Source organism: Periplaneta americana, chromosome 7, assembly GCF_040183065.1.
Source record: "Periplaneta americana isolate PAMFEO1 chromosome 7, P.americana_PAMFEO1_priV1, whole genome shotgun sequence".
NCBI lineage: Eukaryota > Metazoa > Arthropoda > Insecta > Blattodea > Blattidae > Periplaneta > Periplaneta americana.
In genome coordinates this window covers 65283822-65308812 of record NC_091123.1, presented here as the reverse complement: position 1 = coordinate 65308812, position 24991 = coordinate 65283822, and the positions used below count along the sequence as shown (strand labels likewise).

Here is a 24991-nt window from a genome sequence, read left to right as displayed (position 1 = left end):
CTACGTCAGCCAAAGATGCGTTGACATATGTAATTGTTAGCATTATCTGTAAAAAAAAAAATGGAAAAAATGTCGGGGAAGAGTAAAAACCTAAAAACATGCTAAGGACAAATAATTCTAAATTTGTTTATTTTCGGAATATTATTCCGAAGTGATACAGTGTTAAAAGTTGTGTAATCAAGATGTGTTATTTATTTTATTTTAGTAAGTTATTTTACGACGCTGTATCAACATCTCAGGCTATTCAGAATCTGAATGAAATGGTGATAATGCCGGTGAAATGAGTCCGGGGTTCAGCACCGATAGTTACCCAGTATTTGCTCATTTTGTGTTGAGGGAAAACCCCGGAAAAACCTAAACCAGGTAACTTGCCCCGTCCGGGATTCGAACCTGGGCCACCTGATTTCGCGTCAGACTCGCTAACCGTTAATCCACAGGTGTGAAATGATTCTAAAAGATCTGGTGTAAACATGAGCAAAATGCAGGGCTAAAGTGACTAAAAGAAAAATAGATAGGAAAATCCCACATCCCTAGCTCAGATGTGGGAACACTAAAAGCCGATTTCACTAAACTTATTTAACTTTAATTGTTACTTAAAGTCTTTTTAATTGACACTTAAAGGGACAGTGCTTTTCACCAACACAAATTGGGCTTTAAGCTCTTATTAAACTACATTTAAATTAATTGGTCAATATTTAGTTATTTAAATAATTAATCCTGCATTAACGACAATAATTTTCATTATGACGAGGACAAATATGGACTTCATATTTGAAAATGATTTCTTACAAAGACAGGCGATGATAATGTCCAAAAGAAAGGATTATTTTAATACAATGGACGAAAAAGATTTGCAAATGCGGGTTAGGCTAAGCAAGACATAATCATTGCATATTTTGAGTAGTACAGAAGGTGATTTTGAATTTCCAACTGATAGTTAAGTAGGCTACTTCATAATATTATTTAAATGATACATTCATTGAAGAAATAATCATTCTTCGGTTCCCTAAAATACGGCAACTAAAGTAATATGAATAACATAGGCCTATTTGTCATATACGCCTAATATTACATTTGAAGGCATTGGAATAGCGTAAATCCATGAATTCTTTTCATTTTGCTTGTTATATGATATTTCCTTGCATCTACTTTTATGTTTTGTGTGCAATGTTGATGAAGACATTGGGATGAGATTTTCTTACATTGAAATATCTTTATACTTATTTCCAACCTTTCTTATTTTCTTCTAAATTCTACCCATCCGTCTTTTTGTTTTCGATTATTTTAATATGTTTTAAGGTTACCTCTGTTTATGACGACATTTTATTGTCGTAATACTCATATAAGAAATGAACTCACTGCTAACATTAACAAGGCACATGGCCTTCGAAATTACGATTTTACCACAATCTCGTATATACAGTAACGAAGCTCGAGTTGTGAGGGTGCTAGGAACAATAGACTGTGCCGGTACTATTTTGCATTGTCTGTAATGAGGCGATAGTAGCGATCCTAATGGTTAGCAACTATCTATGGATGCATATTTACTACGTACTGAACTTCGTGACTGCATATACTAGACTGTGATTTTACTCTGGTTCCTGTGGCCATGATGACTTAATTAGGAATTAAATTAATTGACTTCATTTTAAATGCGTATTATTTTGGTCAAATGCAAACGCATTAAATACCATTTAACTTCTGACCTTAAATTTATTTACAGTTAGTTAATTGTGGATTAGTAATATGGTGAAATCGGTCTTAAGAGCTATCTGGTGCTTGACACACAGATGCGGAGGGATGACGACGGCATAAAAGATCAAGCGATGAATAAAGCTAGGAAGTTGGTGCCAAAACTGTTAAGTTGTGTGAGCTTGGACTATATCTCTACCGAATTGAATGCACGAGTATTAACGCAACTCTTAATGTCAGTGAACCGGAACTACAAACATGTACAACCGGGTGGTAACCAAACATGTGCTCCAATTGTCCACAGCCTTCTAGAAAGAAACTATTAAGCGAATAATATAAAAAAACAATAACTTGTAATTATAAACTTCGTAACTCCCAATCCAAAATAATTTACCCATAGCCCTACATATAAAAATAACATATAAACTGTACAATTATGACTCATAATAACAAAGAACAATGAACATTTTCATTTCATCAAAAGAAATACTTCTATTATGTTCAGAAATAAATAAAAAGAATATTATTTTGTACTCTGACAATATTCGTTCTACGTCACAAGGCGTTACTGAAGCAAATTTGAAATATGATACAGTATATCTTACTATCATCAGGAGAACTACTACTTTGTGAATCTAATAGTGTATCTCGTATGCGGCACATAATATTAAACCCATTAATTGTTTTCAAGAATTTTTTTTTCGTTTCTATTGTAATGACAGCTAGGAACATCGTATCGTAATTGAAGGGTACACGGGAAAAACGAACAATGTCACAATGCTGTTAAGGGTGATGTCATTATCTAATCACTGTATTACTACAAACTTTAGTGTTATTTTTACCAAAAGTGGTAAAGGAGAATTAAAACCACGGATACATTCATCATTTCCTTCATTTCAAGCAGAAAAACCAATCAATTTAGCAGTAATATACCGAAATAGATCAATATCTCAACCTTAATGGAAATGTGAATTATTCCGATGTTGAACTTGGACTGTAATGCAACCGAATGCCTAATAGAACGAGACGTCAACATTTAACGAAAAATAATCCGGGAAAAAATAAACGTTTTACACACCCCTGTTTGCAGTTTACTTTTTTGGAATCATGCATAATATTAACATGCGTAAATAATGTTACATCAGCTTCTTGTCTATGCGGATGACGTGAATATGTTAGGAGAAAATCCAAAAACGATTAGGGAAAACAAGGAAATTTTACTTAAAGCAAGTAAATCGATAGGTTTGCAAGTAAACCCCGAAAAGACGAAGTATATGATTATGTCTCGTGACCAGAATATTCTACGAAATGCAAATATAAAAATTGTAGATTTATCTTTCGAAGAGGTGGAAAAATTCAAATATCTTGGAGCAACAGTAACAAATATAAATGACACTCGGGAGGAAATTAAACGCAGAATAAATATGGAAAATGCGTGTTTTATTCGGTTGAGAAGCTTTTGTCATCCAGTCTGCTGTCAAAAAATCTGAAAGTTATAATTTATAAAACGTTATATTACCGGTTATTCTGTGTTGTTGTGAAACTTGGACTCTCACTTTGAGAGAGGAACAGAAATTAAGGTTGTTTAAGAATAATGTTCTTAGGAAAATATTTAGGGCTAAAAGGTATGAAGGTACAGGAGAATGGAGAAAATTACACAACGCAGAACTGCATGTAGTGTATTCTTCACCTGACATAATTAGGAACAGCTCCACAGAATGCCACTATGCGTTGTTTATGTAAACATACTGTGTATCGTCTGTAGCGAGCGGGAGCAAAGCGAGGCTCGGGTGACATCTGTACTCCTCACTGTACTCAACTAAAATCTACTGTTTTGGTACGAACTTTCTACCTATGGTGATGAAGTACGTACTCTCCTACTTGTGTATTGAACGGTCAAGGGTAACACCATCATTCATTACCTTGGTCTCAGTCTAAGGATTGGACTGGTTGCCATGGCATCAGTGCAGTATTGCTAGAACTCCGTGTAGCAGTTGTGCCGTTGGAACTTCATTATCGCTACCTTGCTACACAGAGTGGAAGGTACGCGCACCGGTTAACTAATGCGTTCAGAAAGTTTAATTTTGGAGATTGTCAAGGGACGCAATATTTTGTAATGATGTGCTTTGGTTTGAAGCTTGTACACATCAAAGAACTAATGAGATAAATTACCTACAATCAGTCTTATATGAGGGTGAGCGCACTGCTAACCGTTAGGCTGAGATGAAAACTCGGCCTCCAATTCCGGAGACAGTATTTGAATTTTGTACCAAGCGTAGATGGTGCAATCAGTTTCATAGTCGTTTAATTATTTCCATTGACTTCATTTAACCGTTTCGCCACAAGTCGAAATCTTTTACTTCCTCCTTCTCCTAATTCGCCTTCCTTTGTAATCTTCCTCCTATTTCTTCATTCCATTTTTTTCTTATTTCTCCTTTCCCCTACTCTTACTTTCCCACCTATGCTTCTTCTTCCTTTTGCTACTTTTCTTCATACTGCTCTTCCTCTTCCCACATTACATTTCCCTCTTCCCACATTACTTTTCCCTCTTCCCTCATTTAATTCTTCTCTTCGGCATCATCTTCATCAATCTCGTCTTCCTCTTTATCGTCCCGCTTCTCATTCTCTCCGTTTCCTCTTTTGACGTGAAATGTACTGTACCTATGTATTCGATCTACAAACTGGGAAAATGTGTAACATTATTGTGTAAGATGAAGTTCGATGAAGTTCCAAAGTATAGCTGTCATGATATACTTATAACATGAAAATTATTAACTTTTAACTAATTTTAACTAAACCTCGTATGTTACTGAATAATATGTGAGATATACTGAACTGATTATTATGAATGAGCCAAGCATCAGTATAAATTTCAATGTATTCAGTTAGCGAATAACGAAATAAAAAAAAATCAATTCAGAACCTGAAATGAATCATGGGAAAAAAAAAATTGTTACCCAATTACGACCTACTTTTTTTTACTTGACTACGTCTTTATTGAAGGCACAGACGGGAAAATGTCATGACTTGAATTCTTCTTATCCCACCAATCCTTTTAATCTTACAAGAAATGCCGGGAATAGAACACCGACTCCTTGAATCACACAAGATCTATCAGGAATAGAACACCAGTCCCCTAAATCTTACAAGATGTACCGACAATAGATCACCGATACCTTGAATCTAACAAGATTTAAAGGAAATAAGATACCAATCACTTAAATTTCCGAGAATAGAACACCGATTCTTGACTCTAATACGATCTACCGGAAATACAATATCGAGTTCTTGAATCTCACAAAATCTAAAGGAAATAGGCCTACAATATCGAGTTCTTGAATCTCACAAAATCTAAAGGAAATACAATATCGAGTTCTTGAATTTCAAGAGATCTGATGGAAAGAAACATCTATCACTCGAATTTCACAGATCTACTGGGAATACAACTCCTATTCCTTGAGTCTGATAAGATAAGGGCATTGATCTCTTGAATTTTACATATGAAGAGTACAGGGGAAAAACAGTCAAAGTCATGGTCTGTGGATAAGCTTCGAGGCTTCTACCGCGTTGTCTTGGTGTTGGTGGCTGACGTTTCGACCGCTGTGTTGTGGTCATCTTCAGAGCAGTTGGATTAAGGAAATAGTCTGCGAGCTCGTATATATATAGTAGTCTCGATGGGGGAGTACTTTCGGTGATATATATATATATATATATATATATATATATATATATATATACTAGTCTCGATAGGGGGAGTACTTTCGGTGATATATATATATATATATATATATATATATATATATATATATATATATATATATATACCAACTCGCAGACTATTTCTTTATCCAACTGCTCTGGAGATGACCACAACACAGCGGCCGAAACGTCAGTCACCAACACCAAGACAACACGGTAGAAGCCCCGAAGCTTATCCACAGACCATGTACATCAGCCGCGGAAGCCTACGCGAACACATAGTCAAAGTCATACTTCTCATAAGGGTAATATCATCTAATTCAGTATATTACTGTAAAATTAATGTGTTTTTCTTATCAAAACTGGTAAAGGAGGATTATCACCACGAATAAAGTTATCCTTTCCTACTTTTTCATTAGGAACAGCAATAATTTTGCAGTAATGTACTGAATTAGATAATACCATCACCCTTAAGAGAATTGTGACTGTGATTGTTTTCTCTCTGTACTCTTCATATATATATATATATATATATATATATATATATATATATATATAGGGAATACAACACTGACTCCTTGAATCTCACAAGACTTAACAGGAATAGAAAACCGATCCCTTCATTCTTACAAGACCTGACGGAAATGGTGTACCGATCCGTTGAATTTCACATGTCACTGGGAATATGACACCAACCCCTTGAATTTCAAAAAATCTTCGACACCAACTCCTTGAATTTCAAATATCTAACGGGAATAGGGTAACGACACTTCAAATCTTCCAAGATTTAGCGGGAATAGAACATATATTCCTTGAATTTCACAAGATTTCCCAGGAAAAAACACCGATCTCTTGAATCTCACAAGATTTATGGCCTTACCGAGAACAGAACACCGAACTTTGAATCTCATAAAATTGAACGAGAATGGGAGACAATCCCATGGTAATAAATTTGCAATTGGACTCTACTTCTTCACTTTTAAAATTGTTTCACTGAATAATTTTTACGAAATTCTTCTTAGTTGAAATGTATTGTAAACATTGTATTGAAATGAGTCAGAGTTTAAATTACTTGACTCTAACGAGATATAAAGTGTGTTGCTTGAGGTCAACTGTATATTATTGCAATGACACAATGAGTACTTGGAAAAGGTACAAAGCTGCTATCTCTTTCAGAGCTACTTTCCCTACCAGCTCAGCTGCTGACCTTATGACTCGGGATTAGGCCTACATCTCTCCTCAACGCAATGAACCATTCTGCCCCACTCCAAGGAAAAATTCATATTATAATATTAATTTCCTTTACACGTTTTCGCCCCTTCCTTTACAAGTAAAGACTGCGCCACAATAAACCGCGAACGAGAACCAGAACGAGAACGGGAAGCGAAGAACGTGAAGATTTTTTATTCACAATAAACGGAGAACGGAAACGACTATACATATCGATATATATGTCAATAACGATATGTAAAATCAGTATTACCCGTTCTGATGTTATTTGTGTTTATTTGACCAATGGCATTCTTTCATGAGTACAAGCCAGCCAACATAAAACACAGATTAACCAAATTCGAAATTTAAGGCACGGAATAGGCCTATTTAAGAATTCAATTCACGTGGTAGTCTGGTCACATATACACGTAGTATATCTTATATGGAAAGTGATTCTACTGAATTTTGCGTTAGTTACAAACAGTGGATGAAGAAGAAATTACATCACGGCCTCCTTGCTACAAAATATACGACGACCAAATATCTTTATGTTGACAACAGAATAATTAATCTAGTAGACTGTAATCGGAAACGAGAACGGCAAAGTTAAAACTTGGCCAACTCTCCCACTACCGTTTCCGGGCTCCGGCAAGCTCCTTGTTAATTGTGAATACTCACATTTAAATACATTTATTTTAGGATAGATGAGGGTAATTGTAAACAGGGGATAATTGTAAACAAATGCTGTGAGAAATACAAAACTGTCAATATAACAATTTTCATTCGGGGGAATATTTAAATTAACATGTCGGCTAACCTACAAAGCAGTTTGGCGTCAACTGCTTAGTTGTGAACGAATGTTTTGTAAGAGTCTACAAAAAAAGTTGAGAAAGAATTCTGCTTCACCTTCATTTTTGGCATTGTAAGTAAACGTACAGTGCTATTTTTTTAAGAATATGTTGTTTTTATGAGTAATGTATAGTAGTTAACATTTATTACAATGGTTTTGAAATCTCCCATAACCTCAGTTCATTAAATTATGACGTGTTTACATTTGCCCCATAGTTTTAATTGCTTGAGGGTAATTGTAAACATGTTTTACTATGGTTACATTTCGTACTTTTCAGCAATCAAAGGGACACCCACTCAAGTACACTGTAAAGGTTTAGAGAGGGTTGTCACAGATGTGAAAAACAGTAACTATAATTATCGTGAAGCTCAGGAGAGGCACTGAGTTCCTATATCTTTATATATCATAAGTAAAAGGGACGAAATGTACCAGTGACCAAAATTGGAGTTGAAAGGAGTACAGCTCTTTCTTCTGAAACAGAACAAAAAACGTTCAGTGTCTGATTGCCCGTGATAAAATTGGTATTTACAATTACCCCCTCTCAAAGAGGTAAATGTAAACAGATGGGTAAATGTAAACTAGCAATTAAAAGATGAAAAAATCAACCTTATTATTTTAAACCCATTTTCAGGGAAAAGAAAGATCTAAAAATAACACAATGTTTCTTTGTCATGCTTACTGTTACTGAGGGTTGTGTAATGTTGAATTATATTTGAAATCAGTGAAAAGTGTTTACAATTACCCTGGCCTACCATAACAATTTTCCGTTCTCGTTCTCGTTTCCGTTTCCGTTTCCGTTCCAGGTTTATTGTGGACCAGCCGTAACGATCACAGAATTCATCCTTCAGAAGGAAAGCAAAGATATACGTTTACTTGTAGATTTGTCGTACATAATGAAACTTGTCCCTAACAGAGACGGCAACATGCAAAGTTTTCGGCCAGCTGTTATTCACCTTCCCAAATTACCTGTTTTGGGGACATTATCTCTGAAGCGTTAACATCTTCATAGAGAATGCAGATTTCTATGTCGAACAAATAAGCAAAAAAGTGACAAGGGATTCATATTATCCTTGTAATTGCGTGAAAAGTTCATGCTCTCTGTTGGCTATTGTTACATTTAGATTTTTAAACAATTGGTCTTCTTTATGAAGATTGTGAATATTTATGAGAGTGAAATAAATATAATCCAATTTATGTGTTGTATTATTAAAGACTGTTTTCCTTTTTTACTTTATCGAATATATACCAATACAAGTATATACATAATAGAATTATTCTGTTTCATTTTAATTGGTTTTCTGAACAGGCGTTAGTGTCGTACTATGATAAAAGAAATAAGAATTATAATTCATGCAAGAAAATAAGTCTATCCCTCTAGCAAATACCACATCAATACAAGAGTCTGATCTTGTTGTTTCTTTTTTTGAATTCGAAAATAGATCATCCTTAGCACTTTTACAAACTCGTTTATTTGACTGCTAATCTTGATCATTTAAATATATTTTCCGTTGATAATATGTACTAATGTTATTGTACAATTATGCATTTGATCTTATTATTAGGTACTAGGTGACCATTTTGTATGTGGAACGTAAACAGCGGCGCTGCGATCACATGCTGTTATACTGTGGCAAAGAGAAAGATATAGTTTATGACTAGAATAAGATAGTGATCGTACTACACAGGTGACGTAACAGCGGGGCGCTGTGTATAAGTACAAGCAACTGCCGTTCTACAAACAGAATGGTCGGGTAATATGTAGTAGCCTACTCAACACTATTTTACTTTCATAATGCTCTCTGAACTTAAACTAGCTAGTTAGCCGCCGACGTAGCTCAGTCGGCTGAGGCGCTTGCCTGCCATTTCGAAGTTGCACTCGGGCGTGTGTTCGAATCCCGCTTGTGTTGATTATTCAGTTGGGTTTTTTCGAGGTTTTCCCCAACCGTAAGGCGAATGTGAGGTAATCTATGGCGAATCATCGACCTTATCTCACCAAACACCTTCTCACTATCACCAATTCCATCGACGCTAAATAACCTAGTAGCCAGTGGCGTATACTGGTTAAAGGGTTTGGGCTACCGCTGACCCTATTATTACACAAAATATATCTAACAATTACTTTAATTTTAATTACTATGGTAAAACTAATAATACAAAATTATTACATTATGTTATATTATAAACTTTTTCTTTTGTAATTTCCTTGGGCTACCGCCGGTAGCCCCGGTAGCCCGCAAAATACGCCCCTGCTAGTAGCTGACACAGAATCGTTAAATAACCAACCAAAAACGAGCTAGTCGGCACTATTATGAGAAGATAATTATAAGAAAGATAATTTATAAATTCGTAATACTTCGAAATTTTATCACTAAGGAGGCATTGAGAATAATATTTTTACAATCATTAATACAATATGGTAAAATAAATTGGGGTGGAGTAGCATTATCTGTACTTAATCCATTAATTTTATTACACAGAAGATTAATAAAAATTTGTCTAACCAAAAATATGGATTACCCAACAAATTTAATTTATACAGATTTTAAAGTATTAACTACTGAAGAAATTTATAAATATAGTTTACTAGCTTACTATCACAGAAATCAAATAAAACATAAATCTAATCGACATGAATATCGTACTCGAAGACAAAAGTCTACTTTCCCATTAATTGAGCCTAAATGTCATACAAGTGCAGCTTTTAAACATGGTGCTAGTTTCGGACCAAGACTTTATAATAAAATTACAAACCATTTTACAAATTTTAAATATTTAAAAAATGAAGCTTTAAAAAAAACTATAAAATTATTCATGATATATAATATTAAAAAATGTATTTTTTTACCTTTTATTTCTGTCGGCTATATTCATGTTTTTATTGAATATCACTGGCTTCTGTCTGTCAATTTATATTAAATGTGCTTTTTTCTATTTCTTCTTCTTCTTCTTCTTTTTGCTCTTGTGTGTTATTTATTGGTTTGAATTAAGTTACTTACTGTATTTAGTAAACTGTCCTTGTAAATTTTATGCTATATTATTGGCTAAGATCACACCGAACACGAGCCTGGCTCTTACGGTAGTGGCTAGAAACATTTTTGTTTTATAAATTTAATTTTTACTCGCTAGCTAGCTAGTTAAATAAATAAATTACATAAATTATTGTGTTAATATTGAATGACAAATATTTATTTCTATGTTCGTTTCATTATTTTTATATACTAATCTCAGGTACTTGACTTTTCGTCATTCACCCATATGAAGCCAGTTATAAGACCAATTTACCGGCAGAGTTGTTGCCCAGGGTACGCCATAGGAGGCTGGTCTACGCTATACCCGCGATGAGATGATGATGGAGATTTGTTGGGATGCACAGGGGATCCGGAGCTCCCGGAGAAAATCCCTGTGTTACCTGGACCACGGCTTGCCCAACTCAAGTTATATATCGGGGATAAACCGGGGATCGAACCCGGGTCCACAGGATTATAAGTTCAGCACTTTAGCTAATAGACCACCGTGGCGACTATTTTTTACTCTACAGCTTTAGTTTCTGTCTGCTTCTTCATTTGGTTTGCCTATTCAATATAGTGAAACTCTTCTGATAATTTTATTCTACAACAATATGTTGAATATCTACACTTAATTTTCTGTCCCTCATCTACTTCAAGACAAAACTAAAGACGTGAACTTTGTCATGATGTAATACTTTTTCTCCTCAATGTAATGAATTTCATATCGATGTTATTATTGTTTATTATTATTATTATTATTATTATTATTATTATTATTATTATTATTATTATTATGTCTCAGGGGATGAACAACTGCACGGGTTCCACTCTACTATTTGAGGCTGCATCGCGGTGCGGTACTGAACCCTGGCCCTCCTGCGAGCAGGGCCGTCGTCTTACCGTCGCAGGACTGTACGGACGTGCTGCAAAATTCCGGCGTCAGAAGAAAGCTGCGAAGACGCTGGGCATCGTTGTGGGCGGCTTTCTACTCTGCTGGTTCCCCTTCTTCCTGCTGCTCCCCATCGGTACGTAGTTAAATATTCCTTTGTTTTGTATCGTCGTATCATACTCTGTTAGTTTTATCAACCAGTAAGAAGTGTCAAATATTTAACAATATCGTCAAAGATTTTATTTTAATTTCAGTTATGTTTGTAATCCCCCTCATTCGTCGCACAAATGGTAAAATTTTAAGATAATAAAGTATTTCGAACTTTCAACTGAATTGTCTTAAATGCAGTTACGAAATATTGAGGACTTAGGCATCGTGAATATTGAATGAAATAAAAAGCCTCGATATAAATTATTGTATAAACTTCATAATATTTTAGTGTAAAAGGAAATTCAATAATTTCGAAGCTGAGATGTATCTAGAGTGCCTGTAGTTTGTGACCTGAATATCGTGTACCAAAAGTGAATTAGATATAGTTTGATGATTAATAATAATAAATTGTACAACGAAGTCTTTAAAGCAAATTATAAAAAATTCTGTTTAACTAAAGACATAATACCATACATATACAAATGGTCCATCAACGTCTACACAATAGCTAATTTTGATTTGTAAGCTTTAAAGGTAGTTCTTCCTTATCGCATGCAAAAATGATTGTAAAAATAGCCTATTTTGAAGTAATAATAAATGTAATACTACTTATCAGAGTTCTTTCATTGTTAGTCCTGTGTATAGACCTACACATTAAGCTTTAATATAGAATAAGAATGGTTACTCTAGCTAAAGTAAATCTTTTCCCTTAAAATAAGTTTTTAAAATAAACATAATTTTTTACAAATACACTACATGCCTGTTAGGTACACTCTAGTCACTTACTATAGCACACACTGAATTGAAATTTTAGCCACTTACTGCTAATAAATACTAAAACACACCCAAACAAATTTATTAATATATCTGCAATATTATGGGCATAGGCTTATATCAATCATCACCGTCAGTTCTTTTTTTTTTTTTTGACGGTGATGATTGGTATAAGCCCTATGCTCATAATATTGCAGATATATTAATAATTTTAGTAGTGTATGTTCTAGTATCTATTAGCAGTAAGTGATTAAAATTTTCAATTTAATGCGTGCTATAATAAGTGAATAAAGTATACCTAATCACAGTCATGTAGTGAATTTATAAAAGAATTATGTTTAAATTAAAAAATTATTTTAAGGGGAAAGATTTACTCTAGAGTCGGCCTGGGTAGTGTAGTCGGTATAGCGCTGGCCTTCTGTGCTCGAGGTTGCGGGTTCGATTCCGGCCCAGGTCGATGACATTTAAGTGTTCTTAAATGAGACAGGCTCATGTCCGTAGATTTACTGGCATGTAAAAGTTCTTCTGCGGGACAAAATTCCGTCATACCGGCGACGCTGTAATAACCTCGGCAATTGCGAGCGTCGTTAAATAAATCATATTTAATTTACTCTAAACGTAGAGTAATTTTTTTTATTTTAGAGCTTAATGTGTACACACATATCACTAAAAAAATTAAAAAGCTATGATAAAATTGTATTATATTTATGGCTACTTGAAGATAGGGTATTTTTACAATTATTTTGCATGCGATAAGTAGGAACTTCCCATAACATAACTTAGGCCTACTTAGGCTAATTTTTTAATGAATTTGTTTTCAAACTTATAGCCCGATGTGATCTTTATAAACAAATTGTGTGAAGATTATTAGTTAAACTGAATACAATTCGATAGATGAGTGAGTGAGTGAGTGAGTGAGTGAGTGAGTGAGTGAGTGAGTGAGTGAGTGAGTGAGTGAGTGAGTGAGTGAGTGAGTGAGTGAGTGAGTGAGTGAGTTGGATAGACTAGAGTTGAACAACGATCGAGAAAGCAAGCCTAACAGCACCCACAAAACCGAAAACCCGCACGACAATGTTATATAAGTACTTCGCGTCGTTGATGTAAAGACTGCTTGTGAGTGTTTCAAGACTTCGAGAGTTGATCACTCCCGAAGTCCCGAACGTCAAGCAGCCTTGAATCGCCACAGTTGTTTATACCAGACTGAACTTTTATCTACTTTGGCAACTGTTAGGCCTATATATGTATAAGCAATCAAGTAGCCTATTTGAAACATCATCTCTACCTTTCTGTGTAGCCTATAATAATCCGTTCCCCAATTTTTATTTAATTAGTAGGTCCTTATTAAAAGGCTAGGAATTTTATTTTCGTATGTTTGAGATTATGTGTACAATCTAAAGTAAAAAAAAAAATATATTAACGTTATGTTTTATGTTTCTTAGAAATGCAAATTAATTTGAGAATTATTTCTTTTTCTATTTATATAACCATAGGTAATATCATATAATAGAACCAGAACATTTTGATAACTAAGATACTGTTCTGTTTTGTCTTTTTGTCTCATTTAAACATTTAAAATGTTATTTGTGCGAGACCGTGCGTATTTGCTTGGTTTCCGCACAAAACCAATCCGCGGAAAGTCTAAAATTCCACATTCAGTATTCCCAACCTAACACACATAACAATTCCCCTCTTCTTACCGCTTAAGTGACATATTGATTTTACTGCTTTAGGCTTTTAACATATTATTTTTAGAGACGTTCAATATAGCAATAATTATAAATTGGAAACTTACCACTGCAATTTCACCTAAATTGCACTGTTAATTATTGTTTTTAAATATTTGCAAAAAATTAAGTAAAACTCTACAACTCCACTAAAATTACTGCATTCGTGATGCAAGTAACATTAAGGAAGCCGTGAAAAATCCACAAGATTCCAGACTCATCATAGACTGGGGGGGGGGGGAAAGACAGACGTATATCACGGCCTGCTGGAGTATAGTAAACACAGAAAACATTTTAAAGCAACAATGTTCAAGATAGATATTTTTGTTTTGCAAATTTTCCGTCATTGAACAGAAACCAAGATGGAGATTTCATTGCAACTAATTAGAAATTCCTCTTTCAGGTATGTAATAAACGATCTTCGCACAAAATAATGTACGATACACGAGCGGTATGTTTTCTTTCAATTCTCGGAAATTAAAAAAAGCTCAACTACGTTTCGCTTTTTCAAACTTTTCCTCGAACATGAAAACTTCAACATACCGCTCTTGTAATGCATATTACTATTATTTCAATGATGTGTGTTATAGAAAGTTACGAAATTTTTCCACGTCGACCAAATGCTGTTTCAAGAACGATAAGCGAGACTCGAAGCGCACGGAAGTCACGAGACGAGACTCGAAAGACAAATGCAACGAGAGCGGCAGTTAGTTTTGTTCATCTCTAGAATAGACACTTGGATGGCAGAATGCAGAATGCAAGCATGCAAGGACACAAACATAATACACTCCGTTGTCTTGTGCTTCTATTTGTTTCATCTGTGCCATAGAACATTTGCGATTATATGCTGGGCTTCTTGTCTGTCAGGTGAAATGTGTAGCTTACTTGAATGTCCTTAAGTTTGTGGTCTTCCTTCTGAACATGACGCATTCAGCCGTCATCAGAAGCTCAGGAAGTAGCTGAACAACCTTGAGACATTCACAACAAAGACTACTCAGTCGGAAAGTGAAAATGAATACTGACAAGGAGACGTGAGCCCACACAAGGGAAGGAGCCTTCAAAGCCGCCTCCAAACTTCAGATAAGGTCTGCACGACGTTACTTGGCAACAGCATCTCGTTCTTGAACGTACACAGACTTTGTATGAAATTTGGTTCCTTCTTAACAGCTTACGTATTATACAGAGCGTTATGGAAGTCACTATGCATTTGTACGACTCAATCACATATTTTTTTCACGTGAATACGTCTGCAAGTTAGGTCCTGTACTAGGATGGCAGCCTATATTTTCAGGCCAGCTTTGTCGCGCCTATAATTTCTCAACTACATGACGTATTCCAGTGAATTAAACGGCAATCGACAGACGAAGCATCAATGTATCCAACTTAACCTTGAGTTAGAGCGGATGGCATCATCTAGCGATAGGCGAAAAAGGGAAAGTTGAAGCACGAATTGGCCGGTCGCGCTACAGCCGAGTCAATGTACTGTAACTCGAGAATGCGAAGCGATAGGACGTTTGTAGTGGTGTCAAACAATTCGTAACGAACCAGACTATAATCTGTCTTGAGTAACAATCAGTAGCGGACAAGGTGGAAAAATTCGCTAGTGAAATTAAGTGAAGAAAGAAAATTCAAAATGACGAGGCATATTTAGTGCAAATAGGAGTGGAGTATTTACACAATGCAGAACTGCACGCATTGTATTCTTCACCTGACATAATTACGAACATTAAATCCAGACGCTTGAAATGGGCAGGGCATGTAGCACGTATGGGTGAATCCAGAAATGTATATAGAGTGTTAGTTGGGAGACCGGAGGGAAAAAGACCTTTGGGGAGGCCGAAACGTAGATGGGAGGATGATATTAAAATGGATTTGAGGGAGGTGGGATATGATGGTAGGGACTGGATTAATCTTGCTCGGGATAGGGACCGATGGCGGGCTTATGTGAGGACGGCAACGAACCTCCGGGTTTCTTAAAAGTCATATGTATATATATATATATATATATATATATATATATATATATATATGGAAGTGGAGTATAAGCAATGGGTAGTAAACAATAGATAACAATGGTTAATATAGCAATCGACATGTTTACTCCACAAGGGAACGTTCAACACTGGAACGTTTGGTAAGAACTTCAAATGTTGTACACTGAAAGGTCGCATTTATAACTAATTTTCTGCGAATTTTTTTCTTTCTAAATCGACCTATAAGACATTTGAATAGTATTTGGTATATTAGTACTAGTTTGGTAGTATGGAAGGTCTGATGCTGTCGCTCGGAAGAAGGCAAGGTCTGTGTAGTACCTGTAACGCGAAGCAATGGCGAGTAAGTACGGAGTCTATCCACCGCTGTGGTCTCGTGGTAGCGGGGTTCGATTTCCCGCTTAGGATTTAATTTTGATGGAAATTGAATACCATACTAGCTAATTGTTCGCGTGGTGGACTCATTCATCATATACACGAGCAATTACTAACTTGGATTAAATTATGTTAATCAATTTAAAAAATCTCAAGTTATTATTGGAAATACTGCTTACTTATTAGCTACCGGTATTTCTTTTTGTGTTTCAGAGAGATAGAGTTATATCGAGGCATAATTCCTAAAATAAAGGCAAGTTATCAATTTGCCTATTTAGTAAATGAATAGAAAATTTACGTTGTACAGTAGGCCTACTTAAAATAAGTTTTAGGTTTGAAGGTAACTTCACATAGCTAAATGTATTGAAAATTACATTAGATTCTTTAAAGGAAGTGTTTATTTTATTTATACATACATACATACACAAGTGTTCTGCCCATGGCCAGGTCTTTCACTGCAAACTCAGCATACTCCAATCTTTTATATTGTCTGCTTTCATCTTAGTCTCCGCATGATCCCCGTATTTTTTATAACTATTAAATTCATTTTACGTTGAGCACAAGAGACATAATATGAAAAATATATGACATAATAATTGTTGAGTCATAGTAGCCAGTGTTCCTTTAACGTGTAGAAGCCTCTAGCCAATGTTTTGGTGTCCAGACTTTGTTTCCTAGTGATAACATTGATAACTTTATAAGAGAAATGAGAAATCAGTATGTCAACGGACACTAGAGGAAGAGCTCAAGAGCTTATGGATATGATGAATTATTAGATGTTTCTATATTACGTACCTGTTTTTTTTTTTTTTTTTTTTAGCGTTACCGCACACTAACATTTGTGGTAATTTCTTAAGTATTATTCCGGAAAATATTTCAAAATTATGATTCTGCATTACACATATTTTCGTAAATGTGTAAGGTCTCCTATGTCCTCCCACAAATGTAATTGGAAGCAGTGGTTTATTGCAACAGTTGCGAAATTCTTGTTTGCTCATTGCGCTACATGTTTGCAGCTGCCCTATAAGCAAGCATATATGTACTACGTCTTCTTCCAAGTATAATATTAGTTTACTGACATGTGTACCCGAGCAACAAAGCAGAAAATGAAATTATGTTGTATTCCCTCAGTAAATATTTTCTTATTAAATAATACAACACCCAACTCATTACCACTTATACTTTTCTTCCATTACATTCCTTAACCCTAGGATGCATAACAGGAGTCCCCGGGACCCTTAATACTTTTAAATCAATTTAAATTACGTGTTAAATGATATAAATCTACTTGCAATTTTTAGTATTTTCTCAGATGTCTTTTGGGTTTGTCATTGAGGAAACGTGTTGATGCCTGCTTTAACATGAACGGTAGCCGTAATAAGCACATGTTATAACGCTCTCTTCCTGCAATGCTTAAATGAAATTATTTTACTCTAGAGCACCTGTAATGATGGGACATAATAAAATGGTTGGTTTCCGGATCTATGTTTATTCGCACTTTTTGCCTTGTTTCATTACACTTTACTCACCCCTACAGTTTGTGTCTATAATTATGTAACATTCTGTATAAGATGGAAATAGGAACATTTCTGAAGCTAATAATAGATGATGTTAATTAAAATATCGCGACCTGATGGTGTATCCGTTGACAGAGTTCTGACGATCCAGGGTGTTAAAAAAATCCAATATTTTAGGAGGTAATAGTATGCATCAAAACAAGAAAATAATGTCTAATAAACATGGGTCCTTCGACACATACTTTCTGAGATCTGAACACTTGTTCATAGGAGGTGCTCAATGTGACGTCCATTTATTGCAATACATTTTTCTGCCCTGTAATACAGCAGACTACCAGATAATCATACTGTAGTTGACACCCCTGGCATGGAATACTGAAAACAAAAGTCTGGTTGCAGACTGGTTCAGCAGAGATGGTGTTGTGAATTTTGGTAATCAGCATGTGTAGGCTGATGAAAATCTCCATGCAGTTGAAGAAACGAGGCATCAGCACCGATTCTCAATCAACTTATGGGCAGGCGTTCTTGGTGATAGATTAATAGGGCCATACGTGCTACCAGAGAGATTAACTGGGGATCGTTATCAGGACTTTCTTATTAACGTATTAAAACAAATTTCAAAGAGTGCGTGATTCCTTACGCCGAAGGGCAGAGGAATGCATTGCTATGAATGGACGTCACATTGAGCACTTCCTATGAACAAGTGTTCATATCTCAGAAAGTATGTGTTGTAGGACCCATGTTTATTAGACATTATTTTCTTGATTTGATGCATGCTAGCACCTCCTAAAATATTGGACACTTTTTTAACACCCTGTATAGTTTCGGTGGACAAAGTCAAGGTGTGAAGGCTTTTATCGGTGTTCATCTGCTTTTCTCTTTCGCAGTTCCATCAACAATCTTCACAATTCCTCCTTCATTATCACCCTCGTCTCAGAAAATAGGGTGTCATTTGTGTTTCAGTGACTTAAAATCGATCCTTCACCATGGTGGCTGTTCTTCGCAGATTGTTTATAAGATTAGTACATAACAGTGGTGGTGGATTCTAGAAGACTGACAGATGTAAATCAGAGGCACCAGAGCTCCCACGATCGCACCTCTAAAGGTGCGTACACACTACGCGAACGAACAACGAACGAACGACAAACGATTGCGTTCGTTGATTGAAATCGGTACGTGTGTACGTCGCAACAAAGGCAAACCGATCGTTTGGTTTGCCTTCGGAAGTGATCCGTCGCTTGTCGGTACATCAAAGGAAGTTGGTATTCGTTGTGGACGGTATTTGCCACTAGCTTGTAGTTCGTAGCAGAACGCAGCGCTTAGTTCAATTTCACTAACAGGATGTCGAAACTGGAGTGGACGGAAGGCGCTGTTATAAATCTTATTAATGAATATAGGGAGCAGGAAACTTCATGGAATCCCAAGCATCCTACTTACCACAATAAAGTAAGAAAACATGATGTTTAGGAACCTATTGGAAAGATGTTCAGCTGCAAGATAGGAGAGTCAAACACGTGCAAAATTTGAAAATTATTTTTGTTTATTTATTTTCAGTAGATACATGTTTTTTTATTGTAGGGAGCAGAAGTCAAAAAGAAAATTGAATCCCTACTGACATCATTCCGGAGGGAAAGACAGAAGTCCACAAAAAGATATGAAATGGGGAGTGATGAAGTGTACGAGTCAACTTGGTTCGCGTATAAACATATGTCGTTCCTTTTGGACAAAGTCACGCCCAGAAATAACAAAGTTCCAACATTGTGCACACAAAATAAATTATTGGCACTGAAAAGTGTCTTTTCGTAAGCATGATGCGCATACGACAAACACAGACAAATATCTCTTTTTGGTACAGTATTTTAAGATAATTATTGTCAGTGAGGTATCCGTATACTGAAACTTTCCCCTGGGGCCTATTTCATAAAAGTAATAATTTAATACCATTACTGAAAAAGTAATAACATTAAGTAATATTATTACTGTTTTGTTTCATAGAAGTAATAGTTAATAATATTATTTATTACTGTAAACGCTCATATTATTACTAAAATAAATAACAATATTACTAAAGTGTTTCATAAAGCAGCAAAGATAATTCAATTTATTAATAATATTAACGTTAGTTCCATGACTGTATTTTAAGTAATAGTTTAATAATTTGTAAAAAGTAAATGCCAATGTAGGGTTAGATTTTGAAGATAAAACCGTGAAAACATTTGAAATGGACAATTCTGACTCAAATAGTGACGAAGAGGGAGCGTTTGTCCGACGTCCAAGAAATTTTAGACAACGAATATCCTACAACCACAGTCTACTATATACAGTCGCGAAGCTTGAGGTGTTTTTTTTTGCAAATCTCGTGATAAAGCGCTCCAAGCGGTTAGCAACTAGAAACAATAGCCTGTCCATGGTCGACTTTGGACTGTGTCGTATTTCTATCGAGTGATAGCTCGTTGCGTATTTCACATTGATGCTTGTGAAATGTTCGTTATTGGTTATAATGAAAATGTTAATGACTAAAATATAATAATTGGAATAATACTATGGGACAAGGAGAAAACGTTTGTAGTGCTATAAACTGTAGCAGCAGTAAGAGAAAGAGGCCAGAGTTATCCTTTTTCCGATTTCCGAAAGATTCAGAAAGGTTCCTGGGTTTCCATAAGAATGCTGTGCAGAAACAAAACTGTTAATTTGAAATTCTTTGTGACTGTTAGAATACATTATATCCTTAAATTTCACAATGAAATGTTTCAGTCTAACCGAAAGGACATTAGATACCGGTTAAAGTTCTGTCACTTAGGCTGCTAAATTTCCAGAGAAATAAAGGTTAAGTCTACTTTTTTTTTCAGAGGATATATTTTTAATTGTAGCTATTAATTTTGTTATTATTTTTATGTGTTATTTTACTAAAGACGTAGAAAAATTAAGTTTGTTTTAATGAAATTTATTGATCACGTTTCATTTCCAATTCTGGTGGGATTATTATTGCTTAGGCCTACCTTTTTCTTCAAAGGATATGTTTTTAATTATAGCTGTTAATTTTGTTGTTATTTTTATTTGTTGCTTTACTAGACACGTAGAAAAAGTCTGTTACAATAAAATTTATTGATCACGTTTTATTTCCAATTCTGGTGTGATTATTATTGCTTAACCTCATCCCACTTTGTTAACTACGTAAGCCTACACTACAAGTACCGGTACACGTAAGTTACTCCAATTAATTCATATTTACATTATTATTGTTGTAAAGAGAAATGCAAATTAATATTTATTGGTTTCATTATTAATTATCGCTATAATCTTGAATGAGTGAAGCTATTATAGTAAATGTCAGTTCGTTTTGCACAAACAAAAATTATATTAACTTATTTCTTGCAGGTATCTTCGAGTTTATGGTGGAATTTAATATACTTCATTAAAATAATAAATTAACTTTATGCATTTAATATTTCAATAATGGAAGGAAGGTGTTAATTTTTCCAAAAGAACACGACAACGAAAGTGTAACATATTTTGTCGGCTGCTAGGAGAGAGATCTGCGATGATGAGGCGATAGTAGCGATCCTAGTGGTGGGAAACTATCCATGTTTGCATTTTTACTACATATTGAGCTTCGAGACTGTATATAGTAGACTGTGCTACAACCATATGCAAGAAAGTTATGAATATAATGAAATAGTTGACCTTTCAATTCGAGAACTTTTCGCAAAAAACTCTGTTTCTTCAAGTTATTTTCACGTCTTTTCCCCATTTTAAAAAGCATCAGAGACAAAATGAATTATTAACAAAGTCCCTCTCCATACTTACAAATACTTACAAACTGTCATAGGCGCCAATGTAGATGGACCAGGCTGAAATTGAAAACTATCTTATCTTATTGTAAAAGAGGAACAATTGGAAAGGGTGAAACCTAAATTAAATTCAATTGCAGTATAGAACTGTTAGAAAGTAATTACTGTATATTTTACATTATTTTATGTTATTTGAATGATTGAACTTAACATTTTTTCCCTCCTTTCTCGTCATTTTTTAAATTATAATAATTGTTCAGAAATATATGCCTATGGGACATTTACATCACAAAATACAGTAATATTAATATTTTCTGTACCTATTGAAATGTTTTTTCAATGTATACATGTGGCAACCTGAATCTATATACTCTTCACTAATTAACATTGTGAAGATCTTGGTGAGCCAAAATCTTTTGCAGACATATATCAACAAGTAGATCTATTACAAAATATATGGATTACTTTAAACCACCCCTATTGAGGGCATAAACTAAAATTAACTTACGAGATTTATAGGTACTGTATCTACAATTCCACATCACAGTCTCTAATTAGAACATATTTGCATTTTGTATAGTCAGGTAACTTCTTGAAAATACTACTTACAACATAATCAGCAATAAAAACCCATTAAGACAATTTCAGTATTTTTATTAATTTCGTCATAACATTAATCTTCTACAACATCCACACTTTCAAACTCAAACACGATATTTTCTAGGAACGACTTCACCGCGTAAATACTTATGTCGTTATTGCATTACTTATTTATTTTTTGGTAAAAGAGTAATTTTTATGTGTATTTATTTACGCTTGCACCAATAAATACTTGCGCAGTATTCCGAATTATAATGGAACTTGAAAATATCTTACATAAGACGCTTTGCAGGGTCCACCAACCCTGTCGTTAACACTGTCCTTAAGGCTGCTACAATATTGTCATCAAAAGTTTTCACTGCTTAACATTTTCATATGGTACTTCTTTAGATAACGAGGTGCAAGTTTTACACACGCGCGCGCACACACATGCTTCTGTCACTGATACACTGTTTTTGGAATTGCAAACTTTACAACAGCAGAGACGTGAACAATTAGGAATGATAAATATCTGTTCACAATATTTTAGATGTATCATATTGTTTCTTTTACTCGTAAATCAACTGAATCAAAATAACAGAAACAATAACTTCGAGTTGCAGTGATTTACAATCTTATCTGAAATAAATTGTCTCCCAAACCTTCACACATATTACGATTTACTCTGTTGTTGCTATTAAAGATAGTACTTCAAAACTTATTTCATTCAACAACTGTTAACAGAGAGAATAATATAAATAGCTGTAGAGTGCAGATCAACTTGATTATGTTTATCAGCCTTAACCTCAAATCATCTGGCTACTGTACGTATTTTATGACTCGTGCAAAACGTTTATGAAACAGAATTTAGTCGGTTAATAAAATTGTTTTCATGACTGTAATAGCCTACTATTACTTAATATTATTAGTGTTTATGAAACAGGCCTGCACTTGCTATAATTATATTTTCGTCTGCCTTTATAGCAGACAATCAGCGAATGTGAATGTTTTCTGACAATTTGCTGATGATTTGTACGTCGCTTCAAACAGCGAACGAACAACGAAGTTTTGCTTCATCTTTCGTTCATTGTTCGTTCGCTAAGTGTTTACGCACCTTAACACAGACGTGACGACTCATGTAGATCTAAGAGGTAGGCCTACGTTAGACGATCATCAGAGGTATGATAGGCTATATGGATTTTATGGCTAAAGAGGAATTCGTGGTGTGGCGGATGGTGGGAGTCGCCTTAGTAGGGCAGCGCGATCGGTACGCAACTCATTTCAAAAGCGGTGCACAAAAAGCTTAAATTGGGCTGAATTACTTCGAGATGCTGTATATCGCGCCAGATAAGGATCTACTGTATATAACTATCACTACCGCCATTATCACCAATATCATCATCCGTTGCTATCGCCATCATCATCATCGTTTTCGATGTAATCTTCGTTGTAATATATTGTGTATACTGTAATGCTCTAATTTTAATACTCACTTTGTGTTATCATCATCATCATCAAATTCTGTCAAGGATTAGGCCTTCTAGCCTGTTCCGTCTCAGGTGAGCTGGTCTTTCCATCGCTTTTTTCGGCCTTCCAAGGTCTCTCTTCCAGTTAGGTCTGTAAGCAAACAATCTTTGAGGTAACCTGACATTGGACATCTGTGTCCATACCTGTTATCTGGTAAACTTTTATTGTTTCAGTGATGGCTGTGATGTGTAATTCCTCTCTGATGTCAACATTCCGTTCATGATCAAAAAGAGTATAGCCTGCTAGGGATCTTAGCAATCTCTTCTTAGCCACTTCTATTCATCGGAGTTGATTTGATGTTAAGGCCCATGTTTCTAATCCATATAATAAAGTTGAGACTTCCATTGTTTTATAACATTTCAAAATTGTCTCTGGTCTGACTTTCTTCAGTAATTTTGATTTTACCTGTACCTAAAAGTTGTAGAAATTTGGCTAATTTTCAGTCTACATCCATAGAGTTTATGTAGGAGAGATTACAACCGAGGTAATTGAATTCACTGACTTATCCTATGCACTGATAATTATTAATAACAATTTTAGATCTTTGATGATTTTTCCCTTAAAAAGCCATTAGTTTTGTTTTCTTTGTACAGATACTCAGATTATAGTCGTTTGCTATTTGTTGTAAAGTGTATATTGTCTTTTGTAAATTGTCTTCAGAATTAGCTAAAATGATCTGGTCATCTGCATAAAGTAATGTATTAAGTAGGTAGTCATTGATCATGAAGTGTTTTGTTAATTCAATTTCCCAAGTCTTAATAATAGCATTTATACGTGGTGTGTCTAAAAAGTTCGGTGAATGGTACCACATCTAAACGGAAACATGGCGCAGGTGCGCGCGTATGCACATGGCTCTTCAGAAACGTAGCGAGAAGCGCCACCTAGAAAGGTGTACACGTGACCGCAGGGTAAATCCGTTGTGATCAATAGAACGTAGTCTGTGTGAGAAGTAGTCTAGTGTCACAACGCAATGAAGCAACGCGTGAATATCACGTTCTGCTACAAATTGGGAAAAATGGCAACAGAGACGCATGAAATATTGGTGCAAACTTACGGGAGGGAAACCGTAAGCAGAATATACAGGGTGATTCAGGTGTGGCGCTTCTCGCTACGTCCCTGAAGAGCCATGTGCATGCGCGCGCACCTGCGCTGTATTTCCGTTCAGATATGGCACCATTCACCGAAGTTTTTAGACACACCACGTATAGATATT

The 24991-nt window shown here is 35.1% G+C and overlaps 1 protein-coding gene across 2 annotated transcripts in view; it reads left to right on the top strand.

Annotated features, from left to right (window-relative positions):
* LOC138703169 (alpha-1A adrenergic receptor-like) overlaps nucleotides 1–24991 on the top strand; it is an 885279-nt gene that overhangs the window by 836087 nt on the left and 24201 nt on the right. For both annotated transcript variants that reach the window (XM_069830836.1, XM_069830835.1), the window contains one exon: nucleotides 11264–11486. In XM_069830836.1, the coding sequence (XP_069686937.1) occupies nucleotides 11264–11486 (223 nt within the window). The remainder of the gene's footprint in view (nucleotides 1–11263; nucleotides 11487–24991) is intronic.